This window comes from Nomascus leucogenys, chromosome 5, assembly GCF_006542625.1.
Source record: "Nomascus leucogenys isolate Asia chromosome 5, Asia_NLE_v1, whole genome shotgun sequence".
Taxonomy (NCBI): Eukaryota; Metazoa; Chordata; class Mammalia; order Primates; family Hylobatidae; genus Nomascus; species Nomascus leucogenys.
In genome coordinates this window covers 32495143-32520764 of record NC_044385.1, presented here as the reverse complement: position 1 = coordinate 32520764, position 25622 = coordinate 32495143, and the positions used below count along the sequence as shown (strand labels likewise).

Here is a 25622-nt window from a genome sequence, read left to right as displayed (position 1 = left end):
CTAACATACTTGAGCAACATGAAGCCTTCCCATCACTGTTTAATGAAAACATCGTGGTTATTCCCAACCAGGAGGGGCCAGTACATATAGATGAGTCACTGGGCAGAAGACAGGAGGGTAACGGAGTTTGAAGAAGCTTCCAAATGACTGTCACATTCATAGACACTGCCACCCTTACAATGAGGGGCTGGGATGGGGGTGATGATGTTCCTCAGGAATATTCACATATAGGCGTTGAGAATTACTGATATATGGCATCATTTGCTCTTTTCTACTTAAGTCTAATCCTGTGGATGTTTTGGCTAAAATGGTGGAGTACTTATTTACTTTTCTGAGACATCAGAATTACTCTACAGTGAAGTGGGATGTTCCCATTTCAGTGCTGTTCTTGTCCCAGTTTTCTTTCCTGGAATAAATATTTGAAAAGATGGTAAAAATACACCCATATATAAACACATACAAAGAAAAGAAACAGTGCTTAGGAAAATCATCCCTTGGTATTTTATTCAATAACATGTTCTTAAGCTGCTAGAAAGAAGATGAACAAATGTGTTACTCTCCTTAAGATGACCATTGTTCTCATTGTTTTTATATAAGATAATTACCAAGTGATCCACTTTCTAGGAGGTACCCAGGCAATAATGCCAGTTTTTCCAGGGCTTGAGTAGTTGTTAGTTTGTTTGGATTTTGCTGGGGGCGGGGAGGGGTTAGCATTTCTGTAGAATAAACATTTATTACAAACATTGACAACTTTTATTTATTTATTTTTAAATAGCGAAGAATACCTCTCAGGAAACCATGTTAAGAGATCTTCAAGAAAAAATAAATCAGCAAGAAAACTCCTTGACTTTAGAGAAACTGAAGCTTGCTGTGGCTGATCTGGAAAAGCAGCGAGATTGTTCTCAAGACCTTTTGAAGAAAAGAGAACATCACATTGAACAACTTAATGATAAGTTAAGCAAGACAGAGAAAGAGTCCAAAGCCTTGCTGAGTGCTTTGGAGTTAAAAAAGAAAGAATATGAAGAATTGAAAGAAGAGAAAACTCTGTTTTCTTGTTGGAAAAGTGAAAATGAAAAACTTTTAACTCAGATGGAATCAGAAAAGGAAAACTTGCAGAGTAAAATTAATCACTTGGAAACTTGTCTGAAGACACAGCAAATAAAAAGTCATGAATACAATGAGAGAGTAAGAACGCTGGAGATGGACAGAGAAAACCTAAGTGTCGAGATCAGAAACCTTCACAACGTGATAGACAGTAAGTCAGTGGAGGTAGAGACCCAGAAACTAGCTTATGTGGAGCTACAGCAGAAAGCTGAGTTCTCAGATCAGAAACATCAGAAGGAAATAGAAAATATGTGTTTGAAGACTTCTCAGCTTACTGGGCAAGTTGAAGATCTAGAACACAAGCTTCAGTTACTGTCAAATGAAATAATGGACAAAGACCGGTGTTACCAAGACTTGCATGCCGAATATGAGAGCCTCAGGGATCTGCTAAAATCCAAAGATACTTCTCTGGTGACAAATGAAGATCATCAGAGAAGTCTTTTGGCTTTTGATCAGCAGCCTGCCATGCATAATTCTTTTGCAAATATAATTGGAGAACAAGGAAGCATGCCTTCAGAGAGGAGTGAATGTCATTTAGAAGCAGATCAAAGTCCAAAAAATTCTGCCATCCTGCAAAATAGAGTTGATTCACTTGAATTTTCATTAGAGTCTCAAAAACAGATGAACTCAGACCTGCAAAGGCAGTGTGAAGAGTTGGTGCAAATCAAAGGAGAAATAGAAGAAAATCTCATGAAAGCAGAACAGATGCATCAAAGTTTTGTGGCTGAAACAAGTCAGCGCATTAGTAAATTACAGGAAGACACTTCTGCTCACCAGAATGTTGTTGCTGAAACCTTAAGTGCCCTTGAGAACAAGGAAAAAGAGCTACAACTTTTAAATGATAAGTTAGAAACTGAGCAGGCAGAGATTCAAGAATTAAAAAAGAGCAACCATCTACTTGAAGACTCTCTAAAGGAGCTACAACTTTTATCTGAAACCCTAAGCTTGGAGAAGAAAGAAATGAGTTCCATCATTTCTCTAAATAAAAGAGAAATTGAAGAGCTGACCCAAGAGAATGGGAGTCTCAAGGAAATTAATGCATCCTTAAATCAAGAGAAGATGAACTTAATCCAGAAAAGTGAGAGTTTTGCAAACTATATAGATGAAAGGGAGAAAAGCATTTCAGAGTTATCTGATCAGTACAAGCAAGAAAAACTTATTTTACTACAAAGATGTGAAGAAACCGGAAATGCATATGAGGATCTTAGTCAAAAATACAAAGCAGCACAAGAAAAGAACTCTAAATTAGAATGCTTGCTAAATGAATGCACTAGTCTTTGTGAAAATAGAAAAAATGAGTTGGAACAGCTAAAGGAAGCATTTGCAAAGGAACACCAAGAATTCTTAACAAAATTAGCATTTGCTGAAGAAAGAAATCAGAATCTGATGCTAGAGTTGGAGACAGTGCAGCAAGCTCTGAGATCTGAGATGACAGATAACCAAAACAATTCTAAGAGCGAGGCTGATGGTTTAAAGCAAGAAATCATGACTTTAAAGGAAGAACAAAACAAAATGCAAAAGGAAGTTAATGACTTATTACAAGAGAATGAACAGCTGATGAAGGTAATGGAGACTAAACATGAATGTCAAAATCTAGAATCGGAACCAATTAGGAACTCTGTGAAAGAAAGAGAGAGTGAGAGAAATCAATGTAATTTTAAACCTCAGATGGATCTTGAAGTTAAAGAAATTTCTCTGGAGAGTTATAATGCGCATTTGGTGCAATTAGAAGCTATGCTAAGAAATATGGAATTAAAACTTCAGGAAAGTGAGAAGGAGAAGGAGTGCCTGCAGCATGAATTACAGACAATTAGAGGAGATCTCGAAACCAGCAATTTGCAAGACATGCAGTCACAAGAAATTAGTGGCCTTAAAGACTGTGAAATAGATGCAGAAGAAAAGTATATTTCAGTGCTTCATGAGTTGTCAACAAGTCAAAACGACAATGCACACCTTCAGTGCCCTCTGCAAACAGCAATGAACAAGCTGAATGAGCTGGAGAAAATATGTGAAATACTGCAGGCTGAAAAGTGTGAACTAGTAACTGAGCTGAATGATTCAAGGTCAGAATGTATCACAGCAACTAGGAAAATGGCAGAAGAGGTAGAGAAACTAGTAAATGAAGTTAAAATATTAAATGATGACAGTGGTCTTCTGCATGGTGAGTTAGTGGAAGACATACCAGGAGGTGAATTTGGTGAACAACCAAATGAACAGCACCCTGTGTCTTTGGCTCCATTGGATGAGAGTAATTCCTACGAGCACTTGACATTGTCAAACAAAGAAGTTCAAATTCACTTTGCCGAGTTGCAAGAGAAATTCTCCTCTTTACAAAGTGAACACAAAATTTTACATGATCAGCACTGTCAGATGAGCTCTAAAATGTCAGAGCTGCAGACCTATGTTGACTCATTAAAGGCCGAAAATTTGGTCTTGTCAACGAATCTGAGAAACTTTCAAGGTGACTTGCTGAAGGAGATGCAGCTGGGCTTGGAGGAGGGGCTCGTTCCATCCCCGTCATCCTCTTGTGTGCCTGACAGCTCTAGTCTTAGCAGTTTGGGAGACTCCTCCTTTTACAAAGCTCTTTTAGAACAGACAGGAGAAATGTCTCTTTTGAGTAATTTAGAAGGGGCTGTTTCAGCAAACCAGTGCAGTGTAGATGAAGTATTTTGCAGCAGTCTGGAGGAGGAGAATCTGACCAAGAAAGAAACCCCTTCGGCCCCAGCGAAGGGTGTTGAAGAGCTTGAGTGCCTCTGTGAGGTGTACCGGCAGTCCCTCGAGAAGCTAGAAGAGAAAATGGAAAGTCAAGGGATTATGAAAAATAAGGAAATTCAAGAGCTCGAACAGTTATTAAGTTCTGAAAGGCAAGAGCTTGACTGCCTTAGGAAGCAGTATTTGTCGGAAAATGAACAGTGGCAACAGAAGCTGACAAGCGTGACTCTGGAGATGGAGTCCAAGTTGGCAGCAGAAAAGAAACAGACGGAACAACTGTCACTTGAGCTGGAAGTAGCACGACTCCAGCTACAAGGTCTGGACTTAAGTTCTCGGTCTTTGCTTGGCATCGACACAGAAGATGTAAGTACCTGGGATTTAAATGCCATTTCTCGGTTTACATGACTAGTAGACACTCAGTAAATGTTTGTCTAATTGAAATGTACATTAAACCTAAGTTAAAATATTTTTAGGGTTCAAGGAAATAAAATACACCAAAATGTTTTCAAAACAAACCAGAACTTGAGGAAAATGAGTAAACTTTATTTGAGGAATACATTTCTATAGGGATTAGATTTACATAGCATTATATAGAATATTACTAAAGATGTTTTTAAAGTCTGGAGAAAATTATATTATGGAGTCAGAAAGTCTTTAGAATGTGTGTTTCCACCCTTTGTGCATTAATAAAGTATACTTAAATAAGAACTTACGAATGGTAATATGATGTAAATTTTTAATCTCTCGTACTTTTCAGATTATTTTTGATGTTATGGCATTATCGTCATGAAACTAAACACAGGAGATTCTTTATGTATTACTAAACAGTTTTCTCTCTAACAATTTACTGTGGTACAAAAATAGGATTTGGTATAAGTCATTTAAAAGGACTTTTAAAAAATTGAATACATATTTGTTTAATTGCTTGTAACTTTGTCCTTTCTAGCCTGCTAGCTTAATTAATAATGCTATATGGTGTATGCATGTCACTTGATTTCTTCTGTCTGTCTCTGTGAGGTAGAGAAGGCAGGTCATGGTGAGGTGATGGCAGGTGTAGGCACAACAGCAGATCCCCAGTTTACAGATGAGAGGAAAGTGAGGCTCAAATATGTAATTTATCCAATAATGTACAGTAAGTGCTGGATTGGGGATTAAGTCCTTGGACTGGGAATCTGGTTATGAAACTTTACTGCCTTATTAAAGAATATCATAAATACTAAAGGTGGAAGCTGAGCATTTTGTTAGCCTCTTATTTAATAATTACAAAGAGATTTCATATTTAGGCTACCTGAATATTCTTAGTAAGGAAAAAATATGAAATTTAAATACATTACAAATTGTAATTGAGCCGAAGGGTTTGTCTTCAAGATAAATGCCTAACCCCAGTATCTTGCCCATAGGGGCCACTTACTGAATGTATAATTATGTTGAGCATTTGAATGAAGAGAGGAAGACGTAGTGGGAAATACACCAGTTTAAGAGATGTGTTTAGCAGAGGCCACGCATCAGTTTCTAAAAAGTAATAACTAAGTCTATTCTATTTTGATTCTTTTTGAAAAATAAAATGCATGCTTGTTATGTATTATAATTACAGGCTATTCAAGGCCGAAATGAGAGCTGTGACATATCAAAAGAACATACTTCAGAAACTACAGAAGGAACACCAAAGCATGATGTTCATCAGATTTGTGATAAAGATGCTCAGCAGGACCTCAATCTAGACATTGAGAAAATAACTGAGACTGGTGCAGTGAAACTCACAGGAGAGTGCTCTGGGGAACAGTCCCCAGACACCAATTATGAGCCTCCAGGGGAAGACAAAACCCAGGGCTCTTCAGAATGCATTTCTGAATTGTCATTTTCTGGTCCTAATGCTTTGGTACCTATGGATTTCCTGGGGAATCAGGAAAATATCCAAAATCTTCAGCTGCGGGTAAAAGAGACATCAAATGAGCATTTGAGATTACTTCATGTGATAGAGGACCGTGACAGAAAAGTTGAAAGTTTGCTAAATGAAATGAAAGAATTAGACTCAAAACTCCATTTACAGGAGGTACAACTAATGACCAAAATTGAAGCATGCATAGAATTGGAAAAAATAGTTGGGGAACTTAAGAAAGAAAACTCAGATTTAAGTGAAAAATTGGAATATTTTTCTTGTGATAACCAGGAGTTACTCCAGAGAGTAGAAACTTCTGAAGGCCTCAATTCTAATTTAGAAATGCATGCAGATAAATCATCACATGAAGTTATTGAAGATAATGTAGCCAAGGTGAATGACAGCTGGAAAGAGAGATTTCTTGATGTGGAAAATGAGCTGAGGAGGATCAGATCTGAGAAAGCTAACATTGAGCATCAAGCCCTCTCCCTGGAGGCTGACTTAGAGGTCGTACAAACAGAGAAGGTATGTTTAGAAAAAGACAATGAAAATAAGCAGAAGGTTATTGTCTGCCTTGAAGAAGAACTCTCAGTGGTCACAAGTGAGAGAAACCAGCTTCGTGGAGAATTAGATACTATGTCAAAAAAAACCATGGAACTGGATCAGTTGTCTGAAAAAATGAAGGAGAAAACACAAGAGCTTGAGTCTCATCAAAGTGAGTGTCTCCATTGCATTCAGGTGGCGGAGGCAGAGGTGAAGGAAAAGACAGAGCTCCTTCAGACTTTGTCCTCTGATGTGAGTGAGCTGTTAAAAGATAAAACTCATCTCCAGGAAAAGCTGCAGAGTTTGGAAAAGGACTCACAGTCACTGTCTTTGACAAAATGTGAGCTGGAAAACCAAATTGCACAACTGAATAAAGAGAAAGAATTGCTTGTCAAGGAATCTGAAAGCCTGCAGGCCAGACTGAGTGAATCAGATTATGAAAAGCTGAACGTCTCCAAGGCCTTGGAGGCCGCACTGGTGGAGAAAGGTGAGTTTGCATTGAGGCTGAGCTCAACGCAGGAGGAAGTGCATCAGCTGAGAAGAGGCATCGAGAAACTGAGAGTTCGCATTGAGGCCGATGAAAAGAAGCAGCTGCTCGTCGCAGAGAAACTGAAAGAACGCGAGCGGGAGAATGATTCACTTAAGGATAAAGTTGAGAACCTTGAAAGGGAATTGCAGATGTCAGAAGAAAACCAGGAGCTAGTGATTCTTGATGCCGAGAATTCCAAAGCAGAAGTAGAGACTCTAAAAACACAAATAGAAGAGATGGCCAGAAGCCTGAAAGTTTTCAAATTAGACCTTGTCACGTTAAGGTCTGAAAAAGAAAATCTGACAAAACAAATACAAGAAAAACAAGGTCAGGTGTCAGAACTAGATAAGTTACTCTCTTCATTTAAAAGTCTGTTAGAAGAAAAGGAGCAAGCAGAGATACAGATCAAAGAAGAATCTAAAACTGCAGTGGAGATGCTTCAGAATCAGTTAAAGGAGCTAAATGAGGCAGTAGCAGCCTTGTGTGGTGACCAAGAAATTATGAAGGCCACAGAACACAGTCTAGACCCACCAATAGAGGAAGAGCATCAGCTGAGAAATAGCATTGAAAAGCTGAGAGCCCGCCTAGAAGCTGATGAAAAGAAGCAGCTCTGTGTCTTAGAACAACTGAAGGAAAGTGAGCATCATGCAGATTTACTTAAGGGTAGAGTGGAGAACCTTGAAAGAGAGTTAGAGATAGCCAGGACAAACCAAGAGCATGCAGCTCTTGAGGCAGAGAATTCCAAAGGAGAGGTAGAGACCCTAAAAGCAAAAATAGAAGGGATGACCCAAAGTCTGAGAGATCTGGAATTAGATCTTGTTACTATAAGGTCAGAAAAAGAAAATCTGACAAATGAATTACAAAGAGAACTAGAGCGAATATCTGAATTAGAAATAATAAATTCGTCATTTGAAAATATTTTGCAAGAAAAAGAGCAAGAGAAAGTACAGATGAAAGAAAAATCAAGCACTGCCATGGAGATGCTTCAAACACAATTAAAAGCGCTCAATGAGAGAGTGGCAGCCCTGCATAATGACCAAGAGGCCTGTAAGGCCAAAGAGCAGAATCTTAGTAGTCAAGTAGAGTGTCTTGAACTTGAGAAGGCTCAGTTGCTACAAGGCCGTGATGAGGCCAAAAATAATTATATTGTTTTGCAATCTTCAGTGAATGGCCTCATTCAAGAAGTAGAAGATGGCAAGCAGAAACTAGAGAAGAAGGATGAAGAAATCAGTAGACTACAAAATCAAATTCAAGACCAAGAGCACCTCGTCTCTAAACTGTCCCAGGTGGAAGGAGAGCACCAACTTTGGAAGGAGCAAAACTTGGAACTGAGAAATCTGACAGTGGAATTGGAGCAGAAGATCCAAGTGCTACAATCCAAAAATGCCTCTTTGCAGGACACATTAGAAGTGCTGCAGAGTTCTTACAAGAATCTAGAGAATGAGCTTGAATTGACAAAAATGGACAAAATGTCCTTTGTTGAAAAAGTAAGTGGCTATATCTGTTTATGTTTAAATATGTAGTCATGAGGCAGGAAACCATATTTTCTTCTAGACACTGTGAATTATATTTACTTCTAGACAGTGTCTGCTATATTGGACCAAACTTTGTAAAGGCTTTATGTTTACTGGGTCTTGAATTGCAGAAACACTGAGTTGGCTCTGGCAGTAGTGACTATTCTGGCTGATTCTTTGGGGGCATGTTCATGGATTGGACCAGGTTTTTAATGTGGCACCTACATATGGGCAAAGCTTTGGTTTTTGCACAGTTCCTTGTTCTAATTATATTTCCTTTTCTTAGAGTACATCAAAATAGTGGCCTCCCCATATCCAGTTGAGACTCACTGCTATAGAGAGTATAACAGACATTATCTAGGATCAGAAAGGATCTGCCTGCCTTACTGTGTCTTTTTTGCCTTTAGGACAAAGCACTTTTAAAGATACTGATAGATTTATAACCAACAGAGCACTCATGGCTTCTAGGGTGTGTTTGGGGATTTCGTGCTTTCAGTCCCTCTTTTATACCTTCTCTTTGTGCAGTCTTCTATTGTATTGGTTGATGATTAAAGGGAAGATCTGCCATCAAGAGGCTCAATTATTAAAGAAAAATTAAGTTTTGGCCCAGTGAGCTTACTTAGTGATCTAGGACAGTGATTTTGTCACACTTAATTTTTGCTGAACAAATATTAAAGAAAAAAAGGAGTATCCACAAAATGCAATTCATCTCCACCCTGTATTTTCTAAGAATTTTGGGGTTTTGTATATCTTGCAAGAGATGGCAGTCAGTATAAAGATGATGAGACAAACCATACCAAGCTGTTTCACTTCAAGGGGCAAATGCAAACAATAGCTTTTTAACTGTTTTTCACTATCATAAGCATATTTATTGCAGATTAGTATGGCACTGGGGGATTAGTAGAGATCCAAGAACTGATAAGATACTGCCTGATATGATAATCTCTGATGTTTAAGTTTAATTCAAATTAATACCTTTGTGAAAGATTTTAAGACTTAGGGATATTATCTTTCCTTGTCATTCCTTCCCTTATTGCTATTCTTCTATTCAATCTTTTCTGGGAAGAAAAGGTAAGCTTACTGGTAGGTTTTGAGAATGTTGAGTTGAGTGGATTAGTAAAGGGGAGATTAGCCAGCTTCCATTTTATGATTGAAGGCTAAAATAAATGGCATGAATATGCTGTATCAGAGTGATCAATCTGATCAAAACAGACCACCAAAAAGCAGATTCTAATGAAAGATGAAATTTCAGGTAAACACAATGACTGCAAAGGAAACTGAGCTGCAGAGGGAAATGCATGAGATGGCACAGAAAACAGCAGAGCTGCAAGAAGAACTCAGTGTAGAGAAAAATAGGCTAACTGGAGAGTTACAGCTGCTGTTGGAAGAAATAAAGAGCAGCAAAGTAAGTTTCTTTGTGACAAATGTTATTATGATCTGTTAATTCATTGTGCACACTCTCCTTATTGGTTTCTGTAAGACCTTCTGTTGTTTACCTAACTTATTTTTAGCTCTTGAAAAAAATAACCCTGTGCTTATGTCATAATCAGATTTGTAGTAATCTCTACCATCCAGCACTATCATGAGCCCACAAGGAGTCGTGAGAAGCCTCTGAACACATGAAAATATCTGTCTCAGAGCCCAAATACGTTTTCATAGAAGAGGACCCTTGTACCACATTAACGCACAACAGAAGTAGATCTCATGCCGCTTTCAGCAAGTTTATCTGCCTTCCTAGCTTGCCACAGATTACAGGCTGGAATGTTGCTAGAAACACTTTCATTGATCTGCTAAGAACTAACAAAGTAACAGGACTAAAGTCACAGTTTTAGGCAGGGTTAATGTGGCCCTTCTGTAGCACTTGGGCTGCCACTGCCCACTGCCATTTCCATAGTAGATATTACTAATTCATACCCTTCCCTTTTCCTGAGTCTCCTAACACTGTGTCCTGGGTAGCTGCTACCATGCAGGGAGAGCTGGCAGATGAAATGAAACCTGTTTGTCATACCTAATTAAATTATAAACGTCCCTATAGCTGTTTAGTCCTCATGCAACTTCATCCCTGAGTAGTATTTAAAGAACAGCAAAATAAGATAGTCATGATTGCGACCCTGAATAATCAAAAAATTTGAAATGATATATGTAATATTCTGTGTAAAGAGTTGGAGAAATTTGTTCTTTTCTTTAAATATAGTATTTATGAAAATGGAAAGGTTTTGGCATTGAATCTCAGGAATGGACTTAGACAATATTCTGGCCATACTGCATGGAAGAAGTTCCTCTGAATGATATTTGTGTATTGCGTCTGCTGAAATCTCTTTTGGTGTTGAGTAGCTTGGGAGTCTCCCAAGTGCGTCATTATTGTATTTCATGTATAGGCACTACTGAGAGGAGTAGTTTGGCCTCAGGCCCCTACATATGAGTGTGTTAGTTTGCATTGGCTTTATTCATTCATTTATTCATTCTGTAAATAATAAGTGCTTAGTAAGGTCAGGGGATAGACTGTTGAACCATACCTATCCTGTGTTTCCTGCACTCATGCAGCTTACAGTCTAGACACATAATAAATCATGAAATAGGCAACATGTAACAATCGTAAGCGGATACATACTATAAAGGAAACAAATAATATTCTTTGCTTTGAATAATTGGGATGTGGGGGTGTCAGGGTAGGAAACAACCTAATTTAGATAGGGTGGTCAGCAGATGTCACCTGCAAGATGACGAGTCAGCTATGCAACGACCAGGCAGAGCGGGGGAGACTTCTAGGTCTAGAGAGCAGTGTGGTCAAAGCTCTGGGACTAGAAAGATCTTTGTATTTTTTTTAGAAATTGAAAGGAAGCCATTATGGCTGGAGCCAGATGGAAAATGACATGCACAAAGATTGGAGGGGTAGGAAGGGTATGGAGGGAGTAGGAAAGGTTTGGGGTGGGAATATTCACTTGGCTAGTTCAACATATAGGGAGTATTTAGAAATTATGGGAATGGTAGAAAATGATGGAGAAGAGAAGGCGGCTCAGGGCCTAGCCTGGAGGAACTCCAGCACACAAGTGAGATGGAGGAAGAAGAGCCAGCAAAGAAAACAGAGAGAAGGCTTGATGAGGCAAACACCCAGGGGGGTCTCATGTTCTGGAAATCAAGAGGAAGGAATGTCTCAAGATGGAGGGAGTGGCTGGGTATAGTGGCTCACACCTGTAATCCCAGCATTTTGGGAGGCCGAGGTGGGCTGATAACTTGAGTCCAGAAGTTCAAGACCAGCCTGGGCAACATGGCAAAACTCTGTTTCTACAAAAAAACAACAAAATTAGCCAGACATGGTGGCACATACTTGGGAGGCTGAGGTGGGGGATCACCTGAGCCCTGGAGATTGAGGCTGCAGTGAGCCATGATTGTGCTACTGCACTCCAGCCTGGGCAACACAGTGAGACCCTGTCTCAAGAAAACTAAGTCAAACCAACCAGCCAACCAAACAACAACAACAACAGCAACAATAATAACAAAAAACAAAAGGAAGGAAGGAGTGGTCAGCAGCCCCAGATACTACTTAGAGGTCAATTGAGATGAGCTCATAAGAGTGTGCCTTTAATTTGCAGCATGGAGGTTGATGATGCCATGAAAAGCTTTTTTAGGAAGAGCAGGGACGAATTGATTGGAGCAGGTTAAAGAATTGAAGATGAGGAAGTAGACACTACACATACAGAAACACATACAGAGATAGCTACTCAGGGTCAGGCATGGAGAAGACAAATGCTTCCAGGGTTAGAGTTTGGCCAGTTCTTCACAGTGAAGGGACGGGGCAAAAGATTGGAGGGCATTTGGAAGGAAGTTCTTATAGTGACAGAACTGGAGTCTAAGCTGGTCAAGGAAGAAAATGCAAGTCCGGCGGGGATTTGATGTGAAGATGGTAGTGGTTCTGTTGATGAGGTCAGAAATTATTGCAATGGAAGTACTTTAATAAACAAGGTTGGAAGCATAGGAAGGTGTAGTCCCACAGTGGTTTAGTTGAATTCAAGGTTTTAGAGTTTCTGTGGTCTCTGGATATGACCTTGCGAGGTGGTTGGGCTGGAGCAGAGGAAAGTGTCGTTGGAGGTGAAGTCACAATTAAAAGTGAATACATTGCTAAGGATTATAGCACTATTCTGTACAGATTTTATCTTGCCCATAAACAATTTTTTTCCACACAGTACTCATTATTTCCTAAAAATATTTCCAGGTTCTTAATTATGAGGAAGTGGTATTATGATTTTATTATTTTTCTGTTTAGGATCAATTGAAGGAGCTCATGCTAGAAAATAGTGAGTTGAAGAAGAGCCTCGATTGCATGCACAAAGACCAGTTGGAAAAGGAAGGGAAAGTGAGAGAGGAAATAGCTGAATATCAGCTACGGCTTCATGAAGCTGAAAAACACCAGGCTTTGCTTTTGGACACAAACAAACAGGTGAAATATGGGGTTTGGTTACTGGGGGAGCTGGAGAGTATATTTTGATCATGGTAAGGCTTTTTTTTTTTTTTCCAAAAAAAAATCAATATTCTGGGTTATTACTATGCTATATAATCTTATAAAAGGTCTCACATTAACTTCACGATCTTTTCCCCAGGTCCCTCTCTTATTTTATCAGTTGATTTTTTGTTTGTTTGTTTTTTGAGACGGAGTCTCTCTCTGTCGCCCAGGCTGGAGTGCAGTGGCGCACTCTCGGCTCACTGCAAGCTCCGTCTCCCGGGTTTGCACCATTCTCCTACCTCAGCCTCCCGACTAGCTGGGACTGCAGGTGCCCGCCACCACGCCTGGTTAATTTTTTGTATTTTTAGTAGAGACGGGGTTTCCCTGTGTTAGCCAGGATGGTCTTGATCTCCTGACCTTGTGATCTGCCCACCTTGGCCTCCCAAAGTGCTGGGATTACAGGCATGAGCCACTGCGCCTGGCCCAGTTGATTTTTTAAAAAGGTATATTTCCATTTTGGAGTAGAATAATAGGAGAGTTGCAAAGTCGAAATAGTCCTTGGAAAGGCAGGGTTTTTTTTTTGTTTTTCTTTTTCTTTTCTTGTTTTTTTGAAACTGAGTCTCACTCTGTCACCCAGGCTAGAGTGCAGTGGCACAATCTTGGCTCACTGCAGCCTCTGCCTCCTGGGTTCAAGCAATTCTCCTGTCTCAGCCTCCCGAGTAGCTGGGATTATAGGCGCCTGCCACCACGCCCAGCTAATTTTTGTACTTTTAGTAGAGACGGGGTTTCACCATGTTGGCCAGGATGGTCTTGAACTCCTGACCTCGTGATCTGCCCACCTCGGCCTCCCAAAGTGCTGGGATTACAGGTGTGAGCCACTGCGCTCAGCCGTTTTTTGTTTTTCTTACAATTTTTTTTTAGCTGTGCCTCCTGGCTAAAGGAACATTTTGTTTTTTTTGTTTGTTTGTTTTGCTCTAGTATGAAGTAGAAATCCAGACATACCGAGAGAAATTGACTTCTAAAGAAGAATGTCTCAGCTCACAGAAGTTGGAGATGGACCTTTTAAAGTCTAGTAAAGAAGAGCTCAGTAATTCATTGACAGCTACTACTCAGGATTTGGAAGAATTGAAGAAAACCAAGGTATATTCACTTTAATTTGCTTCATGATTTTGAATGGTTTATACAGGTGGTAGTGATTTTAAAGGTATAGCATTAAATGTTTTCATTTTCATTTTATGAAAATAGTAGTCAAAAATGATGTCATTCATCAGTTCTCTGCTGAGTTATCTTTAAAAAAAATCAGTGGGTCATCTACAGTCTCATAGCTTGAGTAAGCTATCCATTGCCTCATGCATCCTCTCAAACTAGAGGATATTAAAGACTTCTTGAGATAGATTTGAAGATCCAGCCACACAGCAGATGAGGGCAGGCCTCTTAAGCTATAGAAAACAGTCTGATACGCAATTCCAAAGTTTTGAATGAGCTGTCTTCAACTTCACTCTCACCATACTCACTCTCCTGTGGCTTATGGGGAGATCAAAGTGTGGCAGAGCACCTTGGTCAGGCAGATGTGTGTGGATATTTTCCTCTTCCTCTTCACGCAAGGATCATAGAACTTTTTTTTTTTTTTTTTTAGGAACAATAAAGGTGAACCCTAGTCTCAGGATTGCTAGTCTCAAGATGGTATTACTGTAATTTTACTTGGAAAAGGAGGTGTTTTCATTCTTACAGATATTTTTCATAAGATAAATACCCACAGTGTGTAATAATGAACCTGGATAATAAATATCTTCCAGCAAATATTTTACTTAGAAGACGATTATATTTTAAAAATTTTGACATTAATTGAATATATACAAACAGAAAACTAGGTATAAATTTATTATGTTTATGGCTCTTATACAACTATCAAGGTAAAGGAAATTTACCAATTAAATACAAGTAGTAAAATTCAAAATCACAATAATTAATAATGTTCTGCTGCTACGAAATGAGATGTTGGGTTTAATAATAGAAAGAAGTAGCACTGTTGAAATAGAATTAAATGAGTCTTGAATTCATTTGTGATTGGAATCAGAAGTAGCGAGTTCTGAAAGGGTAAGGTTTACTGCAGCGTTACTAATAAATAATTTCAAGATGAAATATACAAAGATGAGATCCAAGCTCTAACATCTACTTGCAACATGAATGTGGTACTGGGTTCTTTTCCATCCCCCATCCTCATTCCCCCTCCTCCTCCTGCTGCCGTTTGGTCTTCCTTTGGAAATTCATGATGCCATATCAGATGGTTTTAGAATTCTGCATTTTAATAATATAATCATATGCCATATATAATATCCCAGTGGGATCTACTATAATACTGCATAATCAAATTCATATTTCTGCAGTAAAATGTATGGATACTGTCACCAGGCAGGATAGAGACTATACATACTGGGCCAGGTGTGGTGACTCATGCCTAGAATCCCAGCACTTTGGGAGGCCAAGGCAGGAGGATCACTGGAGGCCAGGAATTTGCGACCAGCCTGGGCAACATAGTGAGACCTCATCTCTTAAAAAAAAAAAATAATAATTACTTGTGATGGCAGGTACCTATAGTCCCAGCTATGCGGGAGGCTGAAGTGGGAGGATTGCTTGAGCCCAGGAGGTCACACAGTGAGCCATGATGGTGCCACTGCATTCCAGTCTGGGTGACAGAGGGAGATCCTGTCTTAAAAATAAATAAATTAATTAATTAATAAAGACATAAACACCTTTATATCTGTTCAGGTTGGGTTTTGCCTCTAAATCATTTTCATAGCTCTTTTTTTTGATTTGGGAATTGTGAATAAGAATGTGAACTTGTACTACTGAGAAGTGTATGAGGACACAATTCTCCCATCATTCTGTTGTCTTTCTACTCGAGCCACAATGAAATTTAAATTTGTATAGTGAGCTATAATATCATTTGGCTTTCACTTGGTATGGCTAAAATAAATACCAAGGCAGGTATTGAAACTGTAACAGTGTGATTACAAATGGGAACACAATTCTGTCATTGAGAATTTTGGACTCATCAAGAATATGTTCCTTGTCTCCCTGCCCAGTAATCCAGTGTGATTCCCACTGGATAAATACAGACATAGTGGGCACTTAATAGACATCTCAGGAACCATAGTTTATACTTGTGATACTAAGAAAGAGAATGGCAAAACCACATTTTCAACTGGGGGGACTTAGGAAACTGAGTAGAGAAAGTGAATGGTTTTGTGCATCTTTAGATGTTTTGTATTGAATCTAATAATTCTTAAATTTACAATATATGAATCTTATGTCTCATAATTATTTTTCCGTATGCTTATCAAAAGAAATTCAAGGTTTTAAATGGAATTACTTTTATTTTGTAGATGGATAATCTAAAATATGTAAATCAGTTGAAGAAGGAAAATGAACGTGCCCAGGGGAAAATGAAGTTGTTGATCAAATCCTGTAAACAGCTGGAAGAGGAAAAGGAGATATTGCAGAAAGAACTCTCTCAACTTCAAGCTGCACAGGAGAAGCAGAAAACAGGTGGGTGTTAACTGAGGCACATCAGCTAGCCAGAACTCTTTTCCAATAGTGAAATAACACATGGTGTGTGTGCATGGGAACTATTTTTAGTGCTGTGTTCTATTACTGAGTGCTGATTTTTTACCATTAATCCATTTTCCAATTTCTGAATTTTGTGCTTATCTTGGGATCATTATAGGACTCAGAATGAAGCCTTTTTTTCATTTTTGAGACAGGGTCTTGCTGTGTCACCCAGGTGGGAGTGCAGTGGTGCCATTATGGCTCATTGCAGCCTCGACCTCCAAGCGATCCTCCCACCTCAGCCTCCTAAGTAGCTGGAACAACAGAGAGGCGCCACCACGCCCGACTAATTTTTGTATTTTTTGTAGAGACAAGGTTTTGCCATGTTGCCCAGGCAGGTCTTGAATTTCTGAGCTCAAGCAATCTGCCCACCTCGGCCTCCCAAAGTGCTGGGATTATAGGCAGGAGCCACCATGCCTGGCCTGAATGAAGCCATTTTGAAATAGAATTATCGCATCTTCTGTTCTATAAAACATGGAAAAAAACTGGTGGTACTTTTTGCTAATGAGCCATTCTAAGAAGAGTTTTTTATGTTGATGTCCAGTTACGTGGTTTCTTTGTCAATAGATTGGCATCAGAATTGGCTTTGGTAATTTATAAATAGCTGATTCTGGTTATCCTCAGTCCATTCGTATGGGTCAATTAAAGGGAACAGGTGAGGGTGGGAGGCATATTTTTAGTTGTGCAGGCAAAATAGAAAAGGAAAGAAATGATAACTCTCCTTGTCACTTTTATCCACTTATGCCCCTGGAGTGGCATGTGCTTACTGTGTGGATGATGACAAGCATAATCTGACTGGCTTCTCTGGTCTGTAGTGTGGCAGGGTGTGGGTCAACAGTTTTCCCTGTTGGAAACAGTGCTCAGGGTAGATTGGGGCTTCAGGGGATTTTTCTAATGGATTTAATACATCCATGGCAGCTGCAAGTTGACCAAGATTCCCACATTTATAGTGTTCCCCTAAACCTTGTTCATCAGACCCTCCATTGCTTTCAAATGCTTTCAGGGTGTTTTTTTGGATTTGCCTGGTCATCTGTTAGAATCTTGTCTCCCAAAGCCATACAACAGAAGCTTCATTATCTTTACTGACTTCTGTTCATCCACTTATGGTAGACAGAATGGACTGGGGAAAATAAGGATGTAAAAAGTGAACTTATTTGATTGCATATAACTGGCACTACAAGAACGTTTAATGAGTTGTCTGAAATACGAGTTTGAGATTTTGGCGGATTTTATTTAAGCTGTCCCAGTGAATGTCACGGGACTAGAATATCTACCTTGATCTGATATGATACCTCCCAAACAAGAGTTGTTTGAACTATAAGAACATATGCAGATATATCTCCCCCACCTCTTCAAAAAAATCAAAGAAAGAACACGTCTGAGATTATCTGCTTCACGATGCCCGTCGTTAACTAGAGAAGCATCAAGTTGCACATGATGTGTTGCTTTACTTTGGATAGGTACTGTTATGGATACCAAGGTTGATGAATTAACGACTGAGATCAAAGAACTGAAAGAAACTCTTGAAGAAAAAACCAAGGAGGCAGATGAATACTTGGATAAGTACTGTTCCTTGCTTATAAGCCATGAAAAGTTAGAGAAAGCTAAAGAGATGTTAGAGACACAAGTGGCCCATCTCTGTTCACAGCAATCTAAACAAGATTCCCGAGGGTCTCCTTTGCTAGATCCGGTTGTTCCAGGACCATCTCCAATCCCTTCTGTTACTGACAAGAGGTTATCATCTGGCCAAAATAAAGCTTCAGGCAAGAGGCAAAGATCCAGTGGAATATGGGAGAATGGTAGAGGGTCAACACCTTCTACCCCAGAGACCTTTTCTAAAAAAAGCAAGAAAGCAGTCATGAGTGGTATTCACCCTGCAGAAGACACGGAAGGTACTGAGTTTGAGCCAGAGGGACTTCCAGAAGTTGTAAAGAAAGGTATGCCTAATTTAAAAACAAAATTATTTGTGTTCTTTTGAAATTCCGTATAATGGTTCACATATAAGAAGACAAAAGTATTTGCTTTTTTACATTATTGTGCAATAATCTCATTGGTGTTCATAAACAATAGTCTGCTTTTAAATGGATGAGGCACATATTTTCCTCTAGGATCTAATTACTTGTGTCACATTAACAAAAGAGCTGGTAGATTGGAAAAATGACTGTCTAAAATCTGTTTAGAATTTGTTATTTGAATGCTGAAAAAAATCATTAAATCAAGGACGCCCATCAGGGTTTCCTACCCTTTGGTCCTGTCTGACCTAGCTAGCAGGTGAGCTGGAAGGTGCACCCCGTGATGCTGGCCCCCTCGCTGGAGCCACTGACTACACTTTGTTTTGTTGCTTTAAACTTGGTTTTCCCCCAGGTCTGGCCAAAGGACTGGTACCATTCTAGGAACTGTTTGTTATTGGTTCCTGACTGAAGCAATGTATTGTAATTAAGTAGGAATTTAGAAATTTTCATAGCAACTTGATATTTTTGTAACATCCAAGCACATATCATGTTTTCTATTGATTTGTTCTCATTATACTATACAAAAATATTATTCCACGGCAGATTGGAAATTCTTTGACCCCCTCCGCCCCCAAATACCAAAACTGATTCTTTGCCATAGATGGTTTGAAAAGCATTGTTCTGAGTAACTCTAGCCCAAAAATAGTTATCTATCTTTCACTGGTAATTTTTATATGTAGTTAAAGTGTGAAAAACAAAAACAAATGCTGCTTTAGTTAGCCCTGAATGCAATTCTGGAGTGTGTGTTGATACACTAACTCTTAGTATCCCTGGGATTGACTTTCTTTCCTGGGTCATCAAAAGTCATGTCACTTCCTTCTGTGGAAAGAGACAACGCGAGTGAGTGTGAAATCACCTTTAGAAAGGTCAGTTTCTCTTCTCCCACCTACATGAGAGTGCTGGCCCGCAGTAGCTGTTACCATTTTACATTTTCCCCCATCCCCTTTCTTTTTTTTTATCTTTTATTTTTCCATTATACCCTCCTTTTTTCCCCAACCCAATTTTACAATAAGGCCTACTGGCATTCTTTAGATCTTAGAAAAATGCAAAATAAAACATCTACATAGAAGATAGAAGCAGGAAAAAATTTTTCTGTGTAGTGTTATTTTCCTCTTCTTCTCCCATTGTTGTTTTCTATGTTTCTAATAAGAGAAAACCTGTTATTTGATTCAATTTGGTGACTCCCAGGGCAACTGTGAAGTGTAATCCATTGACCACAGCGGCTAGGACAAAGTATTTTTTGGAGTTTGCATTATCCTTGTTAAAACCACCTAATGAATATCTTTTCCACTGTAGATAGAATTGGACCTAGCAGTGCTGACAGTTATTGTTTTTACCCTTAGGGTTTGCTGACATCCCAACAGGAAAGACTAGCCCATATATCCTGCGAAGAACAACCATGGCAACTCGGACCAGCCCCCGCCTGGCTGCACAGAAGTTAGCGCTATCCCCACTGAGTCTCGGCAAAGAAAATCTTGCAGAGTCCTCCAAACCAACAGCTGGTGGCAGCAGATCACAAAAGGTAAACTACTGTCAACATCCATCTACTGTTTGAGACCCAGAAAATTGCAGTATTACCTGGGTGAGGATCGGACACTGCACCCCCTGATTCAGGAGCCCTTTCAAAAAGGCTGACCTTGTTGTGGTATAAGTCAGTCAGTAGTGAGCCAGTGACCAGGTGAGCATTACAGTATCAGGGTACATGATCTCATCCTTGAGTCAGCAGGCCACTTATATGTAGTTTGATGGAAAATGGCATTGTTACATCAAAACTCAGTGGATTTCTAAGAAAGTTTCAGGCGTTACTGATGAAGGATTTGAAGAGGTAATTTTCCTTTTTGCCACCGGTATTAGTCATTGTTTGTTTCAAACTTTACTCTCACTTATCTGCCCCCAGCTGCTAATTCTTTATTGTTTTTATTAATCCTTTACTTTCTTAAAAAAAAAAAAAGCACATATTTCAATAGATATCTAAGGAAAGGAACTCTGTTTATGGATTTCTCTATTTTGATTATTGAGGATACAACAGGATCTTAGTGACCTCAGTGTACCCTACAACATCCCAGAAAATGTTATGTAGAGCGTAGAGAATATTTGCTTAACAGATCTTTATTCCTGTTACTATGATCCATACCAGCAGCTACCATTTAAGTATGCAAAGTATATGCATTTTATTTATCTTTCTCATTTTATTGAACTCTCACAGTAAGTGGTATTATGAAAGAGTGAAGAACGTGAGACTCATAAAGATTTAACCTCCCAGTGTGAACCCCTACTTCCTCTCAACTCCACAGTCTTGATCTTTCTACGATACCAGTGTTTCTCAGACTGGGGACTAGGGGGATATTTTTGGAAGTTGCTGGAATAGCTTCAAAGAATTTGAACGGTCTGTGATTTTACCTTGATTGCTCACTTGTCAGAGTTTGATCAAGTATACGAGCTGATAACCTTGAACCAGGAAACAAAGCTTTGAAAGTGTAATAACCCCTATTTGTGTAATGTGATAATTCATAAGTGAGCAAGCACATTCTTAGGATTTGGGATACCAAATATGAACACATTGGTGGTTACACGTGGGTGATCTAAAGACTACAATATATTTAGATTTCTTAATCTAAACATCACAACAACAGATTTGCAAATTTGTTTCTGTTGATGTATAAGAGCTATAAGCATTAAGGAGTTATACTTAGTAATAAATTCGTTCATAATATACATTATAATAAAATTTTTATTCAAGTATGAAGAAGAATGATCTGAGATTTTCTTTCACTGAAGTGGACCCATTTGTTACTCTTATTAGAAATATTCTATCATTTTGTGCAAATTTTTCTCCCCTCCCCTACCAAATTCTCACTCACATTTGGATTTAACTTTTGCATGCAGCCAACAACAAAATACTGAAGTATATACTGGAGAATATATATTTAATATACTGAATATACTGACTTTCCAATGAACATGAGAACAGCTTCTCTTTTAAGCAACTAGTGCCCCTAAACAGTGGAGCAACCAAGCTTGTCCAAAGCTGTCAACTATAAGATATCCACTGGATACTGAATACAGGAGGAGTCAGGTTTAGGGTCCTGATATGGGCCATACCATTTTCTTAGAACGGTGACTGGGAGCCACCCTTTCCCAAACCTCAGTAAAAAGTAACATCCATTCCTGTTTGTCTCACACTTATGGAGATAAAATGAAGTATTTGTCTGACTCTCTTAGAACAGAAAACCATGACATGTAGCTGGTACTCTATGCCTCCAACTGTCTTTAGGCAGCTCACTTTTTTGTAATCTCTTGTTTAACTATCTGTCTTCTGATTTGCAACCTGAATTCTGTGAGGTTACTGATTACATCTATAGTTTATGTCTAATGCAGTGTCTGACATTCAACAAATATTCACTGAATGAATGGAACTGTGAATGTCCTGAAGTGATTGCATTAATAGATGTTTATAAAGGCATGCTAGGAAATGGTCTTATGAAATCATCGCGAGTCATTTTTCTTCTGTTGCGAAGAACTGATGGTAAAAGCAGTTTGCATGTGGCGTTCGGACTTACTATCTAGGAAAAAGAGCTTTTCTCGCTAGGGGGCCTGCTCTCCTCACTGCTGTTGAATCTGCTGAGTAGTGAGTAGTAACCATGGTTTCTGCAGATTTTGTTCAGTGCATTAGCTACATGCTGTTCAGTAGGCACCAGCAGTTATGAATTGCTAAGCAATTTTGTGCACTTGCAAATGTGGGGGGAACTTTTGAGATCAGTTATAGGAGAATTCATGATTAGATTCAAACTCTTAAAAACCTAGCCCAGTAATTTTTAATTTAATTCAGCATTTTCTGAGTTGCCCTGTAAAATGCTTGCTGCCTCATCGGTTAAGCGTACTACATCACTTAGTTTTAAAAATCTAGAACGAGGTATTATTTCCCAAAGCAATTGCTTAGAAACTCAGGGTTGTGAGTTCTCCTTTGAGGTGACTGGCTGGGTTATGAGAGACAGTTTCCTAGGTCATTTAGCAAGACCTTTAGTGACGTCTGACAAGTTCAAAGGGGAAAAAACGGGCAAAATGCCCATTAGGTAAGGATCATTCTCTATTATGTCACTGGGATGGATAAGCTCACGAACCCCTCGTTTGTTGGGAACAAGGGAGACAGCGCTTGTAGACCTGATCTCCTGAACCTGGGCTTTGTGATCAGTTCCAGAGGACCGGCCAGTAAGCTGTAGAGCCCGTCGTGGATGGTGATGTTAGTTTTGTGGGGGTCTTGCATTTTTTCCTACTTGTGAGGGTCATTTTCACTGAACTGTCTGCATATTTGCCCTCTCCCTATTGCTACTGCAGAATCATTTATAAGACAATTAGGGTATGCATGCACTATTTTTTTTTCCTCCCCTGTGTTATTCTAGGAGGATGTACTATCTTAATAGATTAAATACTTGGTGAATTTGACTTTGTCTGGTTATAGACCATTCTGAAGCTAACCAACAGGAGGGTCAAATCCACAGTTTAAATTCTGATCACAACTACAGTGCCCTCAATTCAGTATCAGAAATTGAGTCTAGAGGGGAGAAGCCAAAAAGAGTGGACGTTAGCCATTTGATTGGGATAAAGAGTCTTACAGGCTCAAACTTTCTATTTCCTACGGGCTATCTGTCTCTTTCTCTCTTTTTAAATGGCAAACCTAAAGATTTGTTTCTTGTACATCTGGTGGGTTTCAGGGAAACCTTGTCTTTGGAATCACTATTTCTCTTTAAAAAAAAAAAAAAAAAGTACCAGCAAAACTCTGTTTTATTTTTTTCCTTCAACTTTCCATGGATGGTAATTTTCCATTAAGTCCTGACCTTCCAAGGCTGCGTCTTTTCAGTGTCCTGGACACATTGTGAGGGAGAAGTGAGCTTTCCTGGGATTTGATCTGTTGGCCAGATTTACTATGTTTCATGTAATGAAAAGTATTTAACTGCCATTTTCAAGTATTTCACATGCTTCCTATGGAAAGAATATAAATGGGAAAATAATTTCCATTCCCTTTTCTTCTTGCCTCAGAAGGAGATCCCTGGAAGTCAGTTGCTCAGGGAGTGTCTGTCACATAGTTACTTCCCAGCATCTGTGCTGGACACAGATCCTTGTGTCCATTATGCAAGAGGCCCTTCTCCTTTCTCTTTGAAAGATCTTCCTACTTGAATCTTCCACTCTTGCCTTTAACTTTCGTTAGGTAAAGCTTTCCTATACTTCATTTTTCTTGCTATTTTTTCTCTTTTTTGAGCATGTATCTTTTTTCACTAGTATATAAATTTCAATTTTTTTTTTTTTTTTTTTAAATCTTGCTCTGTCCCCCAGGCTGGAGTGCAGTGGCACTATCACGGCTCACTGCAGCCTCAAACTCCTGGGCTCAGGCGATCCTCCTGCCTCAGCCTCCTGAGTAGCTGGAACTATAGATGTGAGCCGCTAAGCCTGACCCAATTTCAAAAAATCTTCACTCACAGGTTACCTTACTCTCTCATCTACTTAAAGTCTCAAATTTTCTGAGATAACTCTTTCCTTCAAAAGGCAGGATTTTTGAGAGGGGATTTATTCTGTCCAGACTTTATTGTTAGATAGCTGCCCTTCTGCTCTAGTCCAAATTCAATATGGAAACAGCCAGCCGTAAAGGGAGAATGATTAAAATACCCTGAACAGGTCCTCGGTCATTTTGAAATTTTCCGCCCTGTGGAGGTAGTATTACTCATTTGGGTTATACTTGTTTTAAACAACAGGAATGGCTAGTTAGGACAACAGAGGCAAGTTTTTCACTTAGAAATTCACTGGACGTGTACCATGTGGTCAAGCGTGTTGTGGGCTCTAGGGATATATAGGTAAATAGGGCATAGTCTTTGCCATCAGAGGTGCCAAGGGACGTCTGATGACTGGTTAGAGGTTGTACCTGGTATCCTCCTAAGTTCTCTGTTAGGTGGGGCCTGTTCTGAGGGAAGAGGAAATACTACAATTATATATAACTCCTAGAGAAGAAGAACTTAATTTAAAACTTAGTGACATAGTGCTTTATTTTTCATGTTGTGGAAATGTGAATGTGATTGAACCTCTAACAGAGATGTTTGTGTTGCAGGTCAAAGTTGCTCAGCAGAGCCCAGTGGATTCAGGCACCATCCTCCGAGAACCCACCACGAAATCTCTCCCGGTCAGTAATCTTCCTGAGAGAGGTCCGACTGACAGCCCCAGAGAGGGTCTGAGGGTCAAGCGAGGCCGACTCGCCCCCAGCCCCAAAGCTGGACTGGAGGCCAAGGGCAGTGAGAACTGTAAGATCCAGTGAAGGCACTTTGTGTGTCAGTACCCCTGGGAGGTGCCAGTCATTGAATAGATAAGGCTCTGCCTACAGGACTTTTCTTTAGTCAGGGCGTGCTTTATCAGTGAGGAGAAAACAATTCCTTAGAAGTCTTAAATATATTTTACTCTTTAGATCTCCCATGTGTAAGTATTGAAAAAGTTTGGAAGCACTGATCACCTATTAGCATTGACATTCCTCTACTGTAATGTAAATAGTATAAAGCTTTGTATGTAAAGCTTTTTGGTAACATGTTACAATTAAAATGACAAGCACTATATAACAATCTGTTTTTATGTGGATTTTACACTAAAAAATGCAAAACACTTTTTATACTTCTAATTAACAGTCTAGGAAAATGTAGACTTTTGCTTTATGATATTCTTCTATCTGTAGTATTAGGCATGGAATAGTTTTGGATCAGGAATTTCTCAGAGCTGAGTAAAATGAAGGAAAAGCATGTTATGTGTTTTTAAGGAAAACGTGCACACATAGACATGTAGGAGTGTTTATCTTTCTCTTGCAATCTGTTTTAGACATCTTTGCTTATGTAACCTGTGCATATGTGTGTGTGGGTATGTGTTTGTTTCCAGTTAGGGCTGCAGGCTTCCTAGAGGTGTGCTATACCATGTGTCTGTCATTGTGCTTTTTTCTGTTTTTAGACCAATTTTTTACAGTTCTTTGGTAAGCATTGTCATATCTGGTGTTATATTAACATGTGGCCTTTGCTTTCTAATAAAATAGTCACCTTCGTTTTCTGTAAGAATGACTCCTAAGTGTAAAGGTATTACGAATACTGGTACTATTTCTTGCTAATTACAACAGCCTCTTATACAAGTAAAAATGTTTGATCAAATGATACAGATCTTTAAACAAATGATCCTAGCATATTTAGTTGTATTAAAAGACACAATTTGGAATATGGGTCATAAGGAGTATGTGGGAATATAAGACATGCCAGCCCAG

At 39.1% G+C, this 25622-nt stretch overlaps 1 protein-coding gene across 1 annotated transcript in view; it reads left to right on the top strand.

Annotated features, from left to right (window-relative positions):
- The window catches only part of CENPF (centromere protein F), a 58548-nt gene extending 33129 nt beyond the window's left edge, over positions 1 to 25419 (top strand). The window contains exons 12-20 of the mRNA XM_003265113.4: positions 776 to 4179; positions 5411 to 8254; positions 9534 to 9686; positions 12546 to 12719; positions 13701 to 13862; positions 16109 to 16271; positions 17792 to 18268; positions 19687 to 19865; positions 24441 to 25419. Of these exons, the coding sequence (XP_003265161.2) occupies positions 776 to 4179; positions 5411 to 8254; positions 9534 to 9686; positions 12546 to 12719; positions 13701 to 13862; positions 16109 to 16271; positions 17792 to 18268; positions 19687 to 19865; positions 24441 to 24644 (7760 nt within the window). The 3' untranslated portion in view covers positions 24645 to 25419. The remainder of the gene's footprint in view (positions 1 to 775; positions 4180 to 5410; positions 8255 to 9533; positions 9687 to 12545; positions 12720 to 13700; positions 13863 to 16108; positions 16272 to 17791; positions 18269 to 19686; positions 19866 to 24440) is intronic.
- Positions 25420 to 25622: the final 203 nt, after the last annotated feature.